The 17,742-nt window shown below is 39.5% G+C and overlaps 2 protein-coding genes across 8 annotated transcripts in view; one reads left to right on the forward strand and one right to left on the reverse strand.

Moving 5' to 3' along the window:
• Positions 1–515: 515 nt before the first annotated feature.
• The window catches only part of rab3c (RAB3C, member RAS oncogene family), a 42,240-nt gene continuing 25,013 nt past the window's right edge, over positions 516–17,742 (reverse strand). The window contains exons 1-5 of one of the 3 annotated variants that reach the window (XM_066644076.1): positions 7,038–7,242; positions 6,006–6,161; positions 4,710–4,828; positions 2,295–2,419; positions 516–1,789 (exon numbers count right to left, since the gene is read on the reverse strand). In XM_066644076.1, the coding sequence (XP_066500173.1) occupies positions 1,599–1,789; positions 2,295–2,419; positions 4,710–4,828; positions 6,006–6,161; positions 7,038–7,055 (609 nt within the window). In that variant the 5' untranslated portion in view covers positions 7,056–7,242 and the 3' untranslated portion in view covers positions 516–1,598. Of the gene's footprint in view, positions 1,790–2,294; positions 2,420–4,709; positions 4,829–5,939; positions 6,162–7,037; positions 7,243–17,742 lie in introns of those variants that run through there. The other 2 variants (XM_066644074.1, XM_066644075.1) reach the window with 2 other exon arrangements.
• Positions 3,530–14,790, forward strand: si:dkey-190g11.3 (uncharacterized protein LOC567059 homolog). Of its 5 annotated transcripts, none has more exons than XM_066644082.1 (7): positions 3,530–3,725; positions 3,962–3,986; positions 4,141–4,310; positions 12,733–12,837; positions 13,738–13,878; positions 14,041–14,091; positions 14,324–14,790. In XM_066644082.1, the coding sequence occupies exons 3-7, from the start codon at positions 4,215–4,217 to the stop codon at positions 14,486–14,488; spliced, it is 558 nt and encodes a 185-aa protein (XP_066500179.1). In that variant the 5' UTR covers positions 3,530–3,725; positions 3,962–3,986; positions 4,141–4,214; the 3' UTR covers positions 14,489–14,790. The 5 variants fall into 5 exon arrangements, with proteins under 5 accessions (XP_066500179.1, XP_066500177.1, XP_066500178.1 ...); XM_066644080.1 differs by having other exon boundaries at positions 4,223–4,310; XM_066644079.1 differs by lacking the exons at positions 3,530–3,725; positions 3,962–3,986; positions 4,141–4,310 and adding exons at positions 11,035–11,686; positions 11,773–11,952 and having other exon boundaries at positions 14,324–14,467; positions 14,567–14,790.

A 17,742-nucleotide genomic window follows, 5' to 3' on the forward strand; every position in this document is an offset into this window, starting at 1 on the left:
ACAAGTACACTGCCTGATGATGACTAACAGTTGTGATAGTCTTGGACTAAATATATATTTAAAGTACATACAAAGCACAGTCCACAGAGGAAACTAGTGTCACCAGGAGCGTTATTAAATTTGATCAACTTTAGAAATACAACGGTTTTACCCCATTCAGAGTCCTTATGGGTCCGGTACAGAATCATGGGTCTTGGGTGTGTTCATGCTTTGCCCATCCCAAAGACAGGGCACCAGTCCATCACAAGTCACCACGCAACTCTCACACTCGCACCTATGGACGAGTTTGAGTCGCCAATCCACCTACCAGTATGTGTTTTTTATTGGTTTAGAAAACCGGAGCACCTGGAGGAAACCCACGCAGACACAGGGAGAACACACCAACTCCTCACAGACAGTGATACCAGGCAGTGATTGAACCCGGGAGCTGTGTGACAGCGACACAAACTGTGTTGTCATGATGCTAGTCAATTTATTCACGTATTAATGATTCAATTATGCAAAAATGTGGGGGAAATTTATCTTTAATAATCCATTGTATAATAATATAAAGCAACAATACACAAACGAACAGAAACAAAAATGCTTACCTGCCTTAACAGGTTTCAAGGCCACATTTATTCATCTACTCTCAACCTGTCTGATACATTTTGGGACACACATTAAATAACCAATCGAGTATTCAGCAAATTCAAAACAGCTCACTCAATAAGTTAGAATAAAGGCTTAAGAACTATATACTGCTATATGGGTATAAGAGAGCAGTACACAGAAAATTCCCCTGAGACAAGCGGGAATAAATAAACAGCTGATTTCAGCTCATCGCTTATTCTCTAAAATGACACCTATGGGATATTGCACAGTTCTGGAGATCTTCTGGGATTCTATAAACCTCACTGCATAAGTTAAGGCCTGTACAGTGGCATGATGGCTTTTATAAACAGGAAAATTTGACACTGATATTTTGGCACAACTTCACTATACCCTAGGGCAGTGTTTCTCAAGCCTGGTCCTGGAAGCACTCTGCCTTGCAGTTTTCAGTGCTTTCCTTGATCCCAACACAATTGAAGCAAATAATCAGCTCATTTACAGCACATTATTGGGTTGCAGTGGGTGTGTTAAAGCAGGGAACCCACTAAAATGTGCAGGGCAGGGTGCCTCCAGGACCAGGGTTGAGAAACATAGGGTTTACTTGCTCACACTCTTCATTTTCCACACAGAAATCTAATCTGAAGACTCTAAGACTTTACGAATGTGTCATATGCTCTATACAGAGAAACATGTAGTGTTTTTATTAGGTAAATGCAAAGAAACATAGTGATAAGGTTTTTGTAGGTATAGTGTAGCATGCTAACCAGAGCAGGGAGCTGAACCCCATTCTACCTTGTTATCCACACAATATCAACCAGATCTAGGGCTTCACAGAGGCAACTATCTAGGCTTATGTTTAATTTCTGTGTGAATTTTTTTTCAGAATGAATCAAAAGATGCAACTTGCCTACAGTTTGGCTTGGGGCTCTGTGATGCGTTTTGTCTTCAAACACAGGAGCTTGGCAACAGCACGGGAGGCACACACACACACCGCTACATGGCTAATGCTAGCAGTTACATTCAGACTGCTGAGGGGGTGCCGGGTTGTCCGTCAGTCTGGTTGTGGCTGTTCCAGTGGATACGGCAGGGTCTGTCTCAAGGCTGTCTGCCATTTTATCACAGATAATGTCCACCAAACGTTCAAAGGTCTGCTTGACATTGATGTTTTCCTTGGCACTCGTCTCAAAGAACTCAAAACCTTTAAAGAAAGGAGGAGAGAAGGTTACTCAGAATGCTACAACACTAGACTTCTACTTAGAACTTTAAAGTTATATATTAACCAGACTTTTCAGAATAAAGAACTAAAATAAGTTTATTACGCAGAACAACATCTAACGCTCACAAGTGAGAAATGTCATTATCATAATCTGTCTTATCCCCACTACTTACCCAATGAGCTAATTACAATAAGCTAACTGTGTCTACCCATGAAAAATTAATCTCACACAATATTATTGGAGTCTGCACAGGTAGGAACTTTTTTTTCCCCCTCATATTATGTCTGTGCTCAGTGGGAGAACATGGAACTGATTCTAGATCCATTTTGTAATGGCAGGCCTGGTGTATACAAGCTGAATCATTCCTTTAATGCTGCTTTCTCTTCTGGTTTCTTTCACTCCAGATAAACTCACACACACAACAAACACATGGCACACTGATCAGGAGTCGTCTCCTCTCTCTCCCTCCCTTGCTCTCTGTCTCACCCAGTTGCTCGGCCAGTAGTCTTCCACTGTCCACAGAGACTATCCTCTCCTCCTCCATATCACATTTGTTTCCGACCAGGATCACCTGGGCATTGTCCCAAGAGTACGTCTTAATCTGAGTTGACCTGAGACGACACAGAGCAGATGTTCAGACACGCTTTCTTTATTTGTTTTTAAATATTCACAGTACTGAAGGTACATTTTATCAGGAGATATGAATATTTAACAAATATAAAACAGCATAATGAAGCTGCTTTGTAACGCAAGAGTGGGATTTACAAATCACAAAGCTTCAAGTTTTATTATAACCTACATTAGGAGCAACCCAATAACAGACAACTCCCTGAAGCTGAAATGTACCCATCTGAAACAGATTAGAAAAACTGGGATTATATATTTTTCAGTCAGTAAACTGTCTTAAATAAAACCGTAAATCTGTATATGGGTCTATATTTCATGTACTCAATCTATAATGGTTATATTAGCAGGTCTGAATCACTTGATGGAAATAACTCATTGTTATTTTTCTCACCGATATAGAAATGCAATTATTACTTTACAAAAAATTTTTATATTTTGTTAAAAAAAAAAAGCAACAAATTTATTTTTTTTATCTACTCTGTCTCCAAATCATCAGCTCAATCGTAACAAGACTTTAACCCCTGAAACCACTTCCTGTCACAAAAAAACCTGCTCTATTCAGTTTAGAGCATGTTCATCATCAAAAAAATGAAGGCCACTGCTCAGCCAGCATCCAAGATGAGATTATAAACTGGTACAGACACAGCTGTGCTTTGTCCACTGTCTGAAATGCGTACGCTGTGTGGCAGTTAGCTTTTAACAATGCAAACACTGCTACAGTGGGCCCTGTATAGGCCCTGTATGACAGTGGTGTTCACAATGAAAAAAGCTAACTGTCAACAATCAAACAAAACCAGTTTAATGTTAAACTTCATGATTACAGCACTATGCCTCTTTTCCCCCCAACATGATATCAACATTGATAATGCAATCTTTGAGACAATTTAGATGATTTCTTTAAAAGTTACCAAACCTTTAAAAAAATCATGATTTTAGAGTCTCACTACAGTTATCACACTATGACAGACATTATGCTGTCAACATTTTCCTTGCTGTTCTATTCCCAGCTGTTAGGGGGCAATAGAGAGTACTATAGATTTGTATTTAGTACAGGTGAAGAAGCAGACACGTAGGGTCTTGTGCTTGAGATGGAAACCAGCAATAGCTGAGAGGGAGATACTCCAGGTTATCTTAAGAAATTGTAATCCTCGTTTGGCCAGTGTCCTGAGAGGAAATGTGTCCTGAGTGGATCGGGACGTATTGGTCTGTACACATCCTCTGTTGAGGGCAGGAACAGTTATGGCCAAATTGGCTCCAAAGTGGCGAGGTCCAGCTAAACTCACCAAATGGGTGAGCAGAATCAATAACTAAATAGCCATGTTAGATGACTCTGAACAAGTTAATACTGTCACCACTTCCCCTGCTGTTTAATCCCAGCCTCTAGGGGGCAATAGAGTGTACTATAGCTTTGTCTGTAGTACAGGTGAAGTAACAGACAGGTAGGGCCTAGCAAGAAGCAAATCCATACTATGGAAGGATTGTCTTTTTTAACTTGCTATTTGTTGCTCTCCTAATTCCCTTTCAAGGGACTGGAAAGTTCTCAAACGTGATGTAAGTTTTTCTGTTTCAGTGCTGTTTGGTTGCAACATACACAATTATGAGGTGTAGTTTTAAGCTATGCTATCTCCTACCAAGGTGTGCTATGATGTTAGCATATCTAGCATGTTTATTTATTAATCTCATGTATTGATGGGTGTCTGTGCAGAAGGGGTTTTCTTTTGTATATCTGGACCTGGATGCAGTGAGCTCAATTTTCTCTGTTATGGTCTGGATTATTACATGAACAGTCAAGTTGGATGGCACTTCCTGAACTACAAACCTCAGTGCATGTTGGACCCTGAATACTTAATACTCATGGACACTGCTACAGCTTTGGTGAGCTTCATCCATTTTCTTTGAAAACCATAGAGGACGGACCATGTCAGGAACAGATTTGTGTACATATGGAAATACAGGTGTGTTTGAGCTTGTTGAATATTTGTAGAGTTGGTGGTGCCTCTTGTACTGTTATAGAAAAAACTCAGCATGTGTGTGTATATATCACAGCAGATGGTATCCCATAATTGGTTTATAATAACATCTTCTAAAAATATATATAGGAAGTGTTACAACACCACCTAAACCACTATTTAAGTGAATTCTGTCTGATTCTAGACAATTGAGTTATTATCATATATAAGCAAACCATAAAACCTCAGCAATGTTTGCTTTATTTTTTTGTATTTTTATGACACTCACACAGTGCAAATAAACTATTCAACCACATCAACTCACCAGTCTTGGACTGCAGCAAAGGACTCTTCATTGGTGATGTCATACATGAGGATGAAGCCCATAGCCCCTCTGTAGTATGCCGTAGTGATTGTCCTGTATCTCTCCTGACCTGCTGTGTCCTACACACGAGATAGAAATGACCAGTAGTTACACCCAGCTGACCTATCCCTGCATGGTCAACCAAGCACAACCTAGTGGCTTATAATGGTTTTATGAATGAACAATTATGGATTTAAGATTTAATAACTCACTTATTATAAAACAGTGGAGGTGAAAAGGGATAAAATGCTTCTTTTAAATGTCTGTTTATTTAACAAGATATTATTACAAATGGTGCTAGCTTTGGAAATGACGTTAAATACATTTAATCAACTAGAGAATAAACTAAACTTGAGAATAAAATCAAATTAAATACATGGACCTCTGCATTATCAGTGCCTACAGCTACAGGCCTGTGGAAGGAGGGAATGTGTCATATTTGTTTTGGCATCTTTCTCTGTGAAAGCCAGGAAATTGAAGTGAGTTACTGTAAGTCGGTAACTATGCAGGGCTGGTTTCCAGAACACAGATTATAAAGGATATCCAATAAAGAATTGTCTAGGAACACCCCAAAATAAGACTGTGTAGATTCACAGACCAGATGGATACCTAGGTGACTGTGAAAGTGAATATAGGTCACCCAATAAAAAAAAAACTTCTCTGTCTTCAGCAGGGAGTCAGACAAAAGCAGAGCAGATTGCTGTGATCTAACACAGGCAGCAGTTTGGACGCTGTGTGGCTGATAATGAGACACAAGGCCTGGAAATGACCATCTGCATGAGATGCTTATCTCTCTTGCTGCAAGCCCAGTGTTCATCTCTCCACCTAATGTTTCTAGAGCCCCGGTTGACCCTCTGGTTCCTCTCAATTTAGTTTCAACTTTAAATTCTCCTTGAATTCCATTAAATTCCTATGATTACTCACAGCTGTTGTTTTCTTACAGTTAGATGGGTGAATGTAGGTATGAATGAATAGCTGGATAAATGAAAAAGATAGAAGTACAGATGAATGGATGAAATAAGGAAGGATTAATGAGAAATAGATTGAAGGAAGAATGGACTCATGATACATGCACGGATAGAAGGATGGATGGATGGGTTTACTGGAACTGTATTTCTGTGGTTTATACAGTGCAATTGTCATTTACCATAATGTGGTCTACAGGCAGAGATGAGATTAATAACTGCTCACCCAGATCTGCAGTTTGATCCTCTTGTCGTTTTTATAGACAGTTTTCACTTTAAAGTCAATGCCCACCGTGCTGACAAAGGCAGAAGTGAAGGAGTCGTCTGCGTAGCGGAACAGAATAGACGTTTTCCCTACGCTGCTGTTCCCGATGATCAACAGCTTAAACATAAAGTCAAAGTTCTGCTCTGAGTTCTCCTTCTGCTTCACATCCTGAGTGTTCGCCATCTGTAAAACATCACATAAAATGACAGAAACATAAGCGAAAGTTTAAAAACCCCAATGTGCCGTAATAAACTCCTAGTAAATGGGTCTGTACAGGGGCAGATAATATGATGTATGTGTGTGTGTGTATTTATTTATATATATATATATATATATATATATATATATATATATATATATATATATATATATATATATACACACACACAAACATTAAATATAAAGGCAGTAACATTTATTAACATTTTCACTGAACTAAATCTAATTAAATTGAATATTTTTGGCCTTTCTAAATACAATAAAGCAGTGTGTGAGTGTTTTTTACCGAACATTTAAGAACAATAATAAATGTAAACAAACGTCATATTGCTTACCTCTTTGACCAAAAGGTTAACTATAGGTTGACAACAACAGAGCAAGTTATATTAAAGTGTCATAAGTTTCCTTTATGAAACATATCCATTTTACCTTTAAGCCATCAAACGTTCTGTAGATGTTTATCTGTGCACAACCACTGTTTGTTTACTAAGAACCCAAGAAGAAACATTTAAAGGAAGCAGTAATGTTTTATCTCGAATAGGTCTATGTGCAGCTAAAAGGCGTTTCCTTTAACATATACATATGAGAATGTGGTTTAGAAAAAAACACTTTATAATCTTATTACACCAGACAGACTGAGCTAAAGCTACATTAGCCACCTCTTCGCCTGCTTTAAACCACACTAGCTTTATTCTGACAGAGTAATGTTACTATCGCTGATCTGCCTTCCTGCTTCACACCATTTCCAACACTGGCAAGCGTTTTACTGAGTACACTATTCTGTTTACTCTTCATAAACAGCGCTCTCCATCGACAAGCGGGGTTCATTTTGCACCTTACCTTTCCATATAAATCCATCTCTTCGAAATGTGTAGATACAGACGTCTGTAAATCTAAACACGGTGTTTTGTCGAGAGCTGAACGTAGCTTCTGTATTAATCTTGGGTTAAACCTTGCTGATGCTTCAGACGTCACTCAACATCTCTCTCTCTTTCTCTCTCTCCTCCCAATTCTATTATCTGCCTATCCCCTCCCATTTCCATCTCTCTCTCTCTCTCTCTCTCTCTCTCTCTCTCTCTCTCTCATTTCCATTCATCCTCGTTTCCTGACGGCAGTGCTCCTTCATTTCCAGCAGGTGTCAGAGCTGAGCAGGTCTCGAGTCGTTGAATCTAAAATGTAGGGAAATGTAGGGAACGAGTAAAAATATTGCCTCATCAATAATAAATATATTTTGATATATTTAAGATATTGCCTTCAGGAACACCACTTCACACAGCAGACACAGCACACAACATGATTGAAATAATTCAGTGGCACTGGAAATAAAGTCTGTCTGTCTCCAGCCCTCAGAGGACATACATTTGTACACTGGACCTTGGGCTGTTCCACGGGATTTTTGAACAAGCCATTCGTATATCCCTCAGCATATTGGGCACGTGTGACATGGTCTAAGCACATAGAGCTTACAGAGAGCTTGTTACTTCTGAAACATATGAGTTGGTGTTGAGAGCTGTGTGATAAAATCATTTGACGCTATGAACTAATTAATTTAGATTAACAAAATGGGTACGCTAGTGGGCGTTTATGCACAAAGGGGTTAAGCATTATGTTAAATTCCACTAATAAACATTCAGGACAACATCATAATTTACACGTTCCTCCGCTGAGGAAAAACAAGACCAAAGAGAAACTAGGCAAGCCATATAGCCATATATATTCATTCATTCATTCATTCATTATCTGGAAGCTCTTATCCAGTTCAGGGTCGCGGTGGGCCCAGAGCCTTCCTGGAATCATTGAGCACAAGGCGGGAGCACACCCTGGAGGGGGCGCCAGTCCTTCAAAGGGCAACACACACACACACACCCCTACGGACCGGACATTTTTGAGTCGCCTATCCACCTACCAACGTGTTTTTTTTTGGACTGTGGGAGGAAACACACTCGAACCCACAACCTCCAGGTCCCTGGAGCTGTGTGACTGCGACACCACCTGCTGCACCACCCTGCCATCCATTTCAAAATCAGGAAAGCCTAAAATACATTGTCATTGGAAGGTCTGGAGAAGCTTTGGTGCTTCATATCAACGCCTTGTTTACAATAATAACAAAGTATAAATATAGTTTATCTTGTCAGTTTCTGATAGCGTGAGTATGATCATGGAAACCATGTTATTTTCTGTTCATACAAAGCTGAAGCACCATGTTGAGATGACATTAAAGCAACTCGTTTACCAGAAAACAACAAGATAACATTTTAACATTAAAGTTTTTGAACATTTCTAAAACCAAGCACCTTAACATTTTATCAACCAGGTAATCTGTAGTTGATAATGGAACAGGGCATCACTGGGAACTAGATATTTATTACTGATGTACACTTCTATAAGAGTCTGACAGATAAAACGCTCTTTAATTATCCAGAGAGTATGCCCGTTTTTGTGTGAAGTTAAACAAAAAGCAGATGTAATTTACTCGTCAGAAAGTCTTTAACGGTGAGATGTGTATTCGTGTCGTTAAAGGGACAGACAAGATGACTTCCTGTTTGTTAAATATACAGTAGAAAACAAAAGGCTGGGTCACAGTAACATTCTCCAAACATAAAGAAGAGACTATGATAAAGAGACTATGATTACTTCAACAACGTTCAACACATTTCTGTTCAAGGCTCCAGTAAAACACTGAGCTGCTCACCGCGGTGGACGGTGGAGCGCTGAAGTGGCACAAGTGTGTCCGAATTCAGCTCTCAACCCTCTGACCCCTTGAACACTTCAACCCTCGCGCCTTCTGCTCACCTTTCAATAATGTCATCCTTTAATAAAGGATTTTGGACAACAAATGGGACAGGGGAAAGCATGCAGGCAGCAAAATTCCAGACACTTTTGGTGATTTAGAAATCCCTGCTGGACACATTTTTTAGTTCCCAAAAGAGTACTTGTCCAGGAAAAAGTGGACTTTTAGTCACTGCGGAATGGCATCAAATTTAGTTCACAAACTGGAATGTGAAATATGGCTGAACTAACTGACAGTGTAGTAGCGCCACTTTAAGTTCTCTCTGTGAAATACGGCTGAACTCACAGTTCCTACTTGCACATGTGCATGCATTTCAACATTAGGTGTCAGTCAGTCAGTCAGTAAGCACGAATGCCTCTTCCAGGCTGGCCCGGTATTTATTCCTTCTTTATTCATGTGTAATTTACTTGCTTGTGATAAGTTTACACTCTACAGCAGAGGTTTAAAGAGCAATGCCAATGACATTACCCAAGAAGTTAGCAAGAAAATAATCTGGTAGCTCTTTTTGTGTTATTTTGATAGTTTATATGTTATTTTCTTTCAGCTTTAATTCCTTAGTCATTTTAGAGTATAATGGCTTATATCCTCATGAGTCTGCCTGTGCATTGATGTACAATAAAGGGCAGCTTTGGCCTAATGGTTAGAGGACTGGGCTTGGTACCAGAAGGTTGCCGATTCAATCCCCAGGACCAGCAACAACATCAATGGCTGAAGTGCCCATGAGCAAGGCACTGAACCCCCAAACTGCTGCCTGCCGCTCTGGCTTTGCACAGCCCCTAGTGCACTTGTGTGTTTGTGTGTTCACTACCACAGATGGGTTAAATGCAGAAAACATATTTCGTTGTACAATGACACTGACGGTTACCAACAATGAGTGTTTACTGAGATAACCTAATATATATGAGGCTATACAATCAGTTTTACCTCGTGACTATTGCAGAGTTAGATAGTGAGCTAATGAGTTAATTTTAGCTAACATTAAATAGCTGTTAAATAATGGTTGCTCTGGTAACAAAAATCAGTTAGCTAATTTAAAGGTACTAAATGTACCACGGGATGTATTTATATAATGCTCTACAAACCTCGCACAAACCTTATAAAACAGGGAAAAAAAATATTTTATTCCTTACCTTGTCAGTAGAGCAGCCCCATCTAAAAAAAAGAAGAAAAAACTGGCTTCATCCATCTCTGTAACCTTGGCAACAGAATACAAAATGGGCTGTACTGTGGAAAACCGTTTTTTCATGCAGTTATGTAATTTCAGCTTGGAAAAGTTAGGAAAAAGTAATAGACACACTAAGTACAACATAAAAATTAATAGATTATATTAAATATATTACTGAATTAAATATAAGACAAGAAAAAGTATATGTTGTTGAAAACAACCAATGGATCCACATCTTGGTGTACATTAATCTCAAACATTGATATAAAACAGTTGACTCTTTCCTAATATGAGTCTAATGAATACCATACATATATACTTCTTTAGACATATATATATAAACGTTAAAAGAACGTTCATGTAACTTTCATCAGACTAACCTCAGAGGAACTTTTATCAAGGTCAAGTAACGTTTACGCAAGGTTCAACTGACGTGACTGTGAGAATGTTTGTTTCTTACATTAGAAGAACTTTTACATAACGTTAGCCAAAGTTGTGGGAACATTCCCAGTTAGCTGGGCAGGTTATATGGCTTGAGTTGGAAATCCTGCTTATAGAATACCACCGTCTTACTTGAAATTTGTGGGCTGCTCAGGCAGGGTGTTTAAGAGAAATGTCTGTTTAAGAAAATTGTTTAGGGCTCATTTTGTGCATTTAACACGAAAAGAACACACACATAGCCTCTAATCAGTCTCTGAACTACAAATCCCCACTGCCTCATTCCTGCTTCACTATAATTGGTCCGTCTAAGCCTACACCCCTGAGCGTGACGAGGCGGTTTTGTTTACAGGTAGGTCATGCAGCTGCAGCATGTGCAACACGGCTTGTTTATTTGTTTTTTAATTAGTTTTCTGAATATTTAATATATATTTCATCTGTACTAACATGTCATTTGTTGCACACGGGTTGTACAGGGACAACAGGGTGCAGGAATCTAGTGTGTGTCTGTGTAATAAATCAGTTTTTATTTGTTTGGTCGTTGCCGTGTTTTTGTGTTCCATTGACGTATGTGCACTAAAGCCTGTGTCTGGTGTCATTCCTGTCTACTTCACCTGTGCAGTGATTTAAAGTGTGTGCGTCACCGTCAAAATAAAAACTTTTCTAGAAAAATATTGGGAGAGAAAACATGGAATACTGACGCCCCCTCCTGGATCATAACTGCTACTAGCATGTGTCTGTACCTTTGTGTCCCCTACTCGCCTACAATGACTCCCGACTCTTCAGCCCAGGAGACAAATGTACCCCTCCTAATCCCCCCAGTCTATATAGTGAACCCCCATTCCTCTACAGTTAAACGTGCACTACTCAGTTTCACTTGAGTGCCTTTCAGTGCTATTACACATAAGCTGCCTAGCCACTAGAGCTTGTCCATCTCAAAATGCTTAATTCTGTTTTTGTAGTTCCTTGAAATGAAATAGTTCACAAAAGTAGACTTAGTTTTCTTAGGACAGTGCCAACAAGACTGAAACCGGTGTCACCTTGTTTTGGATTCTCTCATGAGATGATCTGAGGTCAACAGATGTAGATGTCCAGGTAAGTACATCCTTATGTCCTGTGCAAGTTTAGGTGCACCATAACTTATTGAGCTGAGTATTCTCAGCATTTTAATTGGTTTCTAGACTGTGGCTATGGAAGACTCTATTGAAGTCATCCTTCAGGACAAACAGTCCAAGTGCTCTCATCACACTGAGGAGAAGCCAATCTTCACAGCTGCCTCGGGAGCTTTGCTTATGGGTGCTTATGGTCTTTGGAGTATTTTTGCACTTCCTGGCTTTCGGAAAGTGCCAATAAATCTGAAGGTATGTACACTCTCAGAAAAACTGTCACTGTGGTGGTACCCTCAATTTTTAAAATTGTATTGATTTCATATACCGATATTTTTTCATATTATGTCTTATTTTACACAGTTCTCTAATAATATATTACACCATTGTTACTTCTCCTTCTGGAGATAAGAATATAATGTACCTTTATGGAACACAACTGAAGATTAAAACCACTTTTGTACCTTTAAAGATACCTTTACATAGTTTGTACCTGTAGTGACAATACTGTACCTGTACTGTACCTTTTTTCTCAGAGTGTAGGTGTGGAACTGATGATCAGTAATTGTTTCCATTCTCAACACTGGCTCAGCAGCAAATTTCACAATTATTCAATCAATCAATAAAAATACAAATAATCTAAAACATTTGTGTAGCTTTAAAATGCCAAACATGGCTTGAAATATGCAGAGATAAAGACTAAAATGATGCTTTTGGTGGTGCTTCTGCTCTGACAATGAACTAAACTGAACAGACTGAAACTACACGGCAGAGTGAATGATGACAAAATACCTATAGATCAGTAACTGTCACTGTGGTGGGATATTAGCCTAATAAATCACCCCCAGATTTCGAGTCTGTCCTGAATAGTGTTTTTCATACTTGCGTACAGACTGGATCTAATGCATGGAAAACACAGAGGGCCAGGTTTTGAAATCACTGTCTATGCCTTGATGTGTCTATATGGATTTATGCCATGTGCTGTCAGTTGTCCTAAAGTCACATTTTGAGTTATGAGTGTTGTATACTCTGCAGGTGCCATACTTGCCCTCAAGTGCCACTCAGACACAGAATGTCATGCGGCTCCTGCATGGTAGAGCGGGCTGTCTTGCTGACCTGGGTTCAGGGGATGGAAGGCTGGTAAGCGCTGAAGGAAAAGCCAGACATTAATGATCAAAGTGAAAGTTTTTGCATATATTTGCCGGAACATGATCAGCATGGCTTGCCTTACCGAAGTGTCTGACATTCTTCTAAGTCATTCAGTTAAGATATCAACATCTAGTTTTCCGCCTCACACATTGCCACCAAGCTATGAGACTGAAAACTAGAGACTGAAAACATATTTTATAAGTGGTCAGAAACTTGTAAAAAAAAAAACTCATGAAAGAATAAAGTTACGTTAAAACCAAGCAAACCATTGTTTTTCTTGTGAAATTCCCAATACGTTTGATGTGTCACATGACCCTCTTCCCATTGAAAAAACAAAAGTTGGATTCAAAATGGCCGACTTCAAAATGGTCGCCACCCATTCCCATTTTATTAAGGTGTATCCATATAAATGGCCCACCCTGTATATGCACTATAACCTCAGAAATGTTCCGGAGTTTACCTGGAGGAGCTGTATGTGTGAACACCTGCAACAACCAGGACTTTACAATTTATCCTCCTAGTGCCCTTGTAAAAGCTCTGGGTAAAGTGGGTAAAGTCGAAGTGAGCACATGTGTGAACACAGCCACTAATGTCCCATTGAATTCACAGTATTCTTCTGCTATGTTCTGCATATGTGAAAGGACTACTCCAGGATATCTCCGGACCTGATACTCTGGAGTTCATATGTGAACGGGGCTTAGAACTTGCTTCCTTTGGGACGTGAGAAAAGCCAGTGAATCTTGTCAAACTGCTGCTAACATAATGCCAGTGGACAGCTTAATACACTTGGAGGAGAACAATAATGTCAACTAACAGACACTCAAGCTATGACTGACCCAGTTCCCAGTTCATAGGGAAACCAGACAGTTTTTTGTTCTCATATTTCCATAGGTGTTTGCAGCCTCCTCTTTGGGTTTCCACTGCACTGGGTTTGAAATAAACTCTATCCTGACAAGTTATGCCAGAGTGAGAGCACGATGGATGGGAATTCCAGCCACTACAGCAAGGTTTGTGAACGAAGACTTCTGGAAGGTAAATGTGTATACTGGTGTTCTTGGTTTAAAATACTTTAGTGTTCACTGGCTTTGCAATGAAACAAGACGATAGAGTTAAAGCTGAATGTGTTTGACTTGTGTTGAATAAATGAAATTAGCATGTATGTATTGTTGATACTGTTTTTTTTCCACATCCCAGACAGATTTGTCTGAATATAAGAATGTGACTGTGTTCTTGGCACCTGGGGTGGTATGTAGAACCAGATCCATTCATTTCTTTTTCCGTGTTTGTTTGAAAATTAAATTATGAACCTGTAAAGCACTTTTAAATATATATTATATCCGAGGCTGAATCCACAGAAATGATTTGATCTGCTGCTTGTGAAGATCTTCATTCAATCTCTAGCTGTGGTATTTGATCATATAGAGCTGATTTGTTTTTATAGATGGTGTGTATTATTTATTTATGGACTTCTCCTCAGATGGATGTGTTGGCTAGGAAGCTGGAGGAGGAATTAGGAGATGATGCTCGCGTGATTGCCTGCCGTTTTCCGTTCCCTGACTGGCCCATTGCAGTGTCTGAAGGTGATGGGCTGGACAAGGCCTGGGCCTACGACATGGACAAGGTGCGCAAGCCTGCAGCATGAGCACTGGGAAGACTCCAAATTCACCTCAAATCTCAAAAGCCTTTAGTATTTCATCACTGGCATCTTTATTACCTACAGATTCTCAAAGGTTAAACTGCGCCATGCTCCAGTAAACGGCTGATTGTGGTTAAAATGCTCTTTACCACTGAATGGAAAATAGTGCCACTCATCATTTTGCTGTTATAAAATTCTCATGTCAAACAATATAGCACTTACTTGAATTTGTGTACAGTGACTCACACTTACAAAGGATGTATTCACAGAATAGTGTAAAATAGTAAGAATCAAGACTTGACTATGAAAGTGTCAACTTAAAATGTGAAATATAATAAATGCTATATTTTCTAAGACGTGTGTAAGTTGTAATTCAGGTGGAGAGCTTTTGCAATGTTCTCATAAATCGGGTTGTTTTTTCAGGTACTTTTACAGTATTGTTCATTAGAATCCTTGTCTTTGTATTTAATTAACAGATTTAGACAAACTAAACAAGCTCTCAGATTAGATAATAAGCATTTTTTTCATCTTTTAATGGGCCCCATGATAGAGTTTTGCAGACTTTGAGGAAGTGAAATTTGCTCTTATTTGGGACCAAAATAAATTAATACATCTCATGGACGCTGGATGTGCAGGAAGACAGTAACTTTATGGAGGCAGATAATTCATTCATTATCTGTAACCGCTTATCCAGTTCAGGGTCGCGGTGAGTCCAGAGACTACCTGGAATCATTGGGCGCAAGGCGGGAATACACCCTGGAAGGGGGGGGGCCGTCATTCACAGGGCAACACAGACACACTCACACACTCACACCTACGGACACTTTTTGAGTCGCCAATCCACCTACCGACGTGTGTTTTTGGACTGTGGGAGGAAACCGGAGCACCAGGAGGAAACCCGGACACAGAGAGAACACACCAACTCCTCACAGACAGTCGCCCAGAGGGGGAATCAAACCCAAAACCTGCGACACTACCTGCTGCACCACCGTGCCGCCCGGAGGCAGATAATGTATTGCTGTATTCGGTACTTTGGCAGACCTGCTGTATCATGTAAACCACATTTAGTCCCACCCAGCTAAAATCTAACAAAGGAAAACTGTGGAATAAAATAATAAATATAAAACTTTTCAAAAGAGAACATCCTGCATGATTTATAATAAAACGTAGGGAAATTTGTTACAAATTTGTCATGAAAATGAATGGACATTGGCTTTCAGACTTCTAGTGATCATAATTTAATTTTTATGGTTAAATATCTTATTTTTCGCAAACTCTGTTGATTATTATATATATATTTCAAAATGACCCCCAGATAGCCTGCAGCAGGGGGGAATCATGGTGAGAGATCATGTCATTTTAGTCACAGTGCAGTGCTCCAGGTCTCGTGTATTTTACTTGTGCATTAGTGCAATAGTTTTTCTGTTCATGCAGAACTGTGGGGTACATTTCAGGCCTGTAGTGCCACTCTTAGTCGTTCATAGTTTCCAGTCTTTATTTCTTCTTCTGAAATTAAATTTTTTATTTTATGTTTTTTTTTAAAGCAGAGTTAGTTTCTTCTGGGTCAATAACTTAAATCACTCCAGATGGTCTGTTGAAATGTTACATGCATGAGACTGCATACTGTGGCCACTGAGTAGACCAGCGTGCTGTCCATGTGCCGGACAGACAACCCAGCAGGAGATAGAGACAGTTCTGCCCTTACTGCAGGAGACAGAACAGCTCAGCTCTTTGTGTCTGTAGGCTCCCTTCTCTACAGGCCATCTGTGAGCACCCTTGTACATCTCAGACCCCTCAAATGGACTGTAATGAAGATAAGCTCTTCTTTGTTACAACGATGTTTATCAGGAAGTGAAAACTGCAAACTGAGACTACAACCCTTCTGCTACTTAAATAACTCTGACACAGAAAAAGAGCTAATCCTTAGCAACAAAAAGGACTCATTCCTCTAACCACAGATCTTTATAAAACGTTAGCGCATCCTAATGTAGAAATGATTAACCAGCTGTATGGTTTACATACATGTTAATTATTCAGTGACTTTTATAATTTCTACAGAATTAAGATGAGGTGTAGTAACATAGCAATGAAGGCTGAGACAACATTTATGTCTCTTTATCGTCTAAGCCACAAGGTGATGCTCTACCACTTCAGTTGAGTTTCCAGTCTAAAGGAACTCTTCAGTCACTTCCACCAATGACATAAAAGTTCATAGATTACTCATGAATCTTAAAATATAATAAGACTACTGTTCTAAATAAATATGGTTTAGATCCAGTCTACCTTTCACTGGTTATTTTCTGAAATTAATATACTGGAACAAATACAACTTTGCATCTTGTGTTATGTTTGTGTTTTTCCATTCATCCCTTCATTTTCTGTAAGTAATTTTCATCCTGATCACGGTTGATGTCGGACCAGAACCTACCCGGTATCGCAAGCCCCAAGCACACACTGGACATGGTAACAGTCCATCACAGGGGCACTACACACCCACATATCCACAACTGTGGTAATCTGACATCACCAATCAACCAACCGATGGGTTTTGTGTGAGGAAACCAGAACACCTGGAGACGTGGATTCACTAGGCGTAGTGATAAAACTCACAACCCTAGGGCTTCACAGCTGTGGCGGCAAAACCACCTGTTGTGCAATCAAGACACCCTGCTGTTTACTGTGAAATATAAACATTAAAATAGCAAACAAGGATTGTGCATTGCATTTGCAGAAAAATTGCACTTTTAAGTTTGCATCTTGTATTTCCACGTCATCAACACGATAAAGAAAATATATAATAGCTTCAGTGTAAAAGAGGAGAGGACAACAGAAACGTCCAATGCCCAGTGCTTGCACAGCATAAATTAAATCAGTGCACAATACATTACAATACATCAGGGCATGTTTGGAACTGTTCTTCATAGCCCTGCCCCATTAGGTCCCCACCACAAATGGACCTCATGGCAGATGCAATGATAACATGTTTGCTAAGTGCAATGATGTGTCTCATTTTTGCTGAGGGTTGCTTCAAACATTTCTGAAGGTTGTTACAGTGTTCCAGGTGGTTACAGGTTACAGTTTTGCTAAGGTGTTTTCTATCTTTGGTGTTTGCTGGGTGTACCAGGTGGTTGCTAAGGTATAGCTTGGTGTTTTACTATGATATCTAAAGGGTTTTTAGGGTTTTGCTATGGTACAGGTGGTTGGTGTAGAGTGTTAAAGCTGATAGATGGACATATGTTACTAAGTGATTGATATAGTAT

This window comes from Hoplias malabaricus, chromosome 14 (genome assembly GCF_029633855.1).
Source record: "Hoplias malabaricus isolate fHopMal1 chromosome 14, fHopMal1.hap1, whole genome shotgun sequence".
In the NCBI taxonomy this organism is placed as follows: domain Eukaryota; kingdom Metazoa; phylum Chordata; class Actinopteri; order Characiformes; family Erythrinidae; genus Hoplias; species Hoplias malabaricus.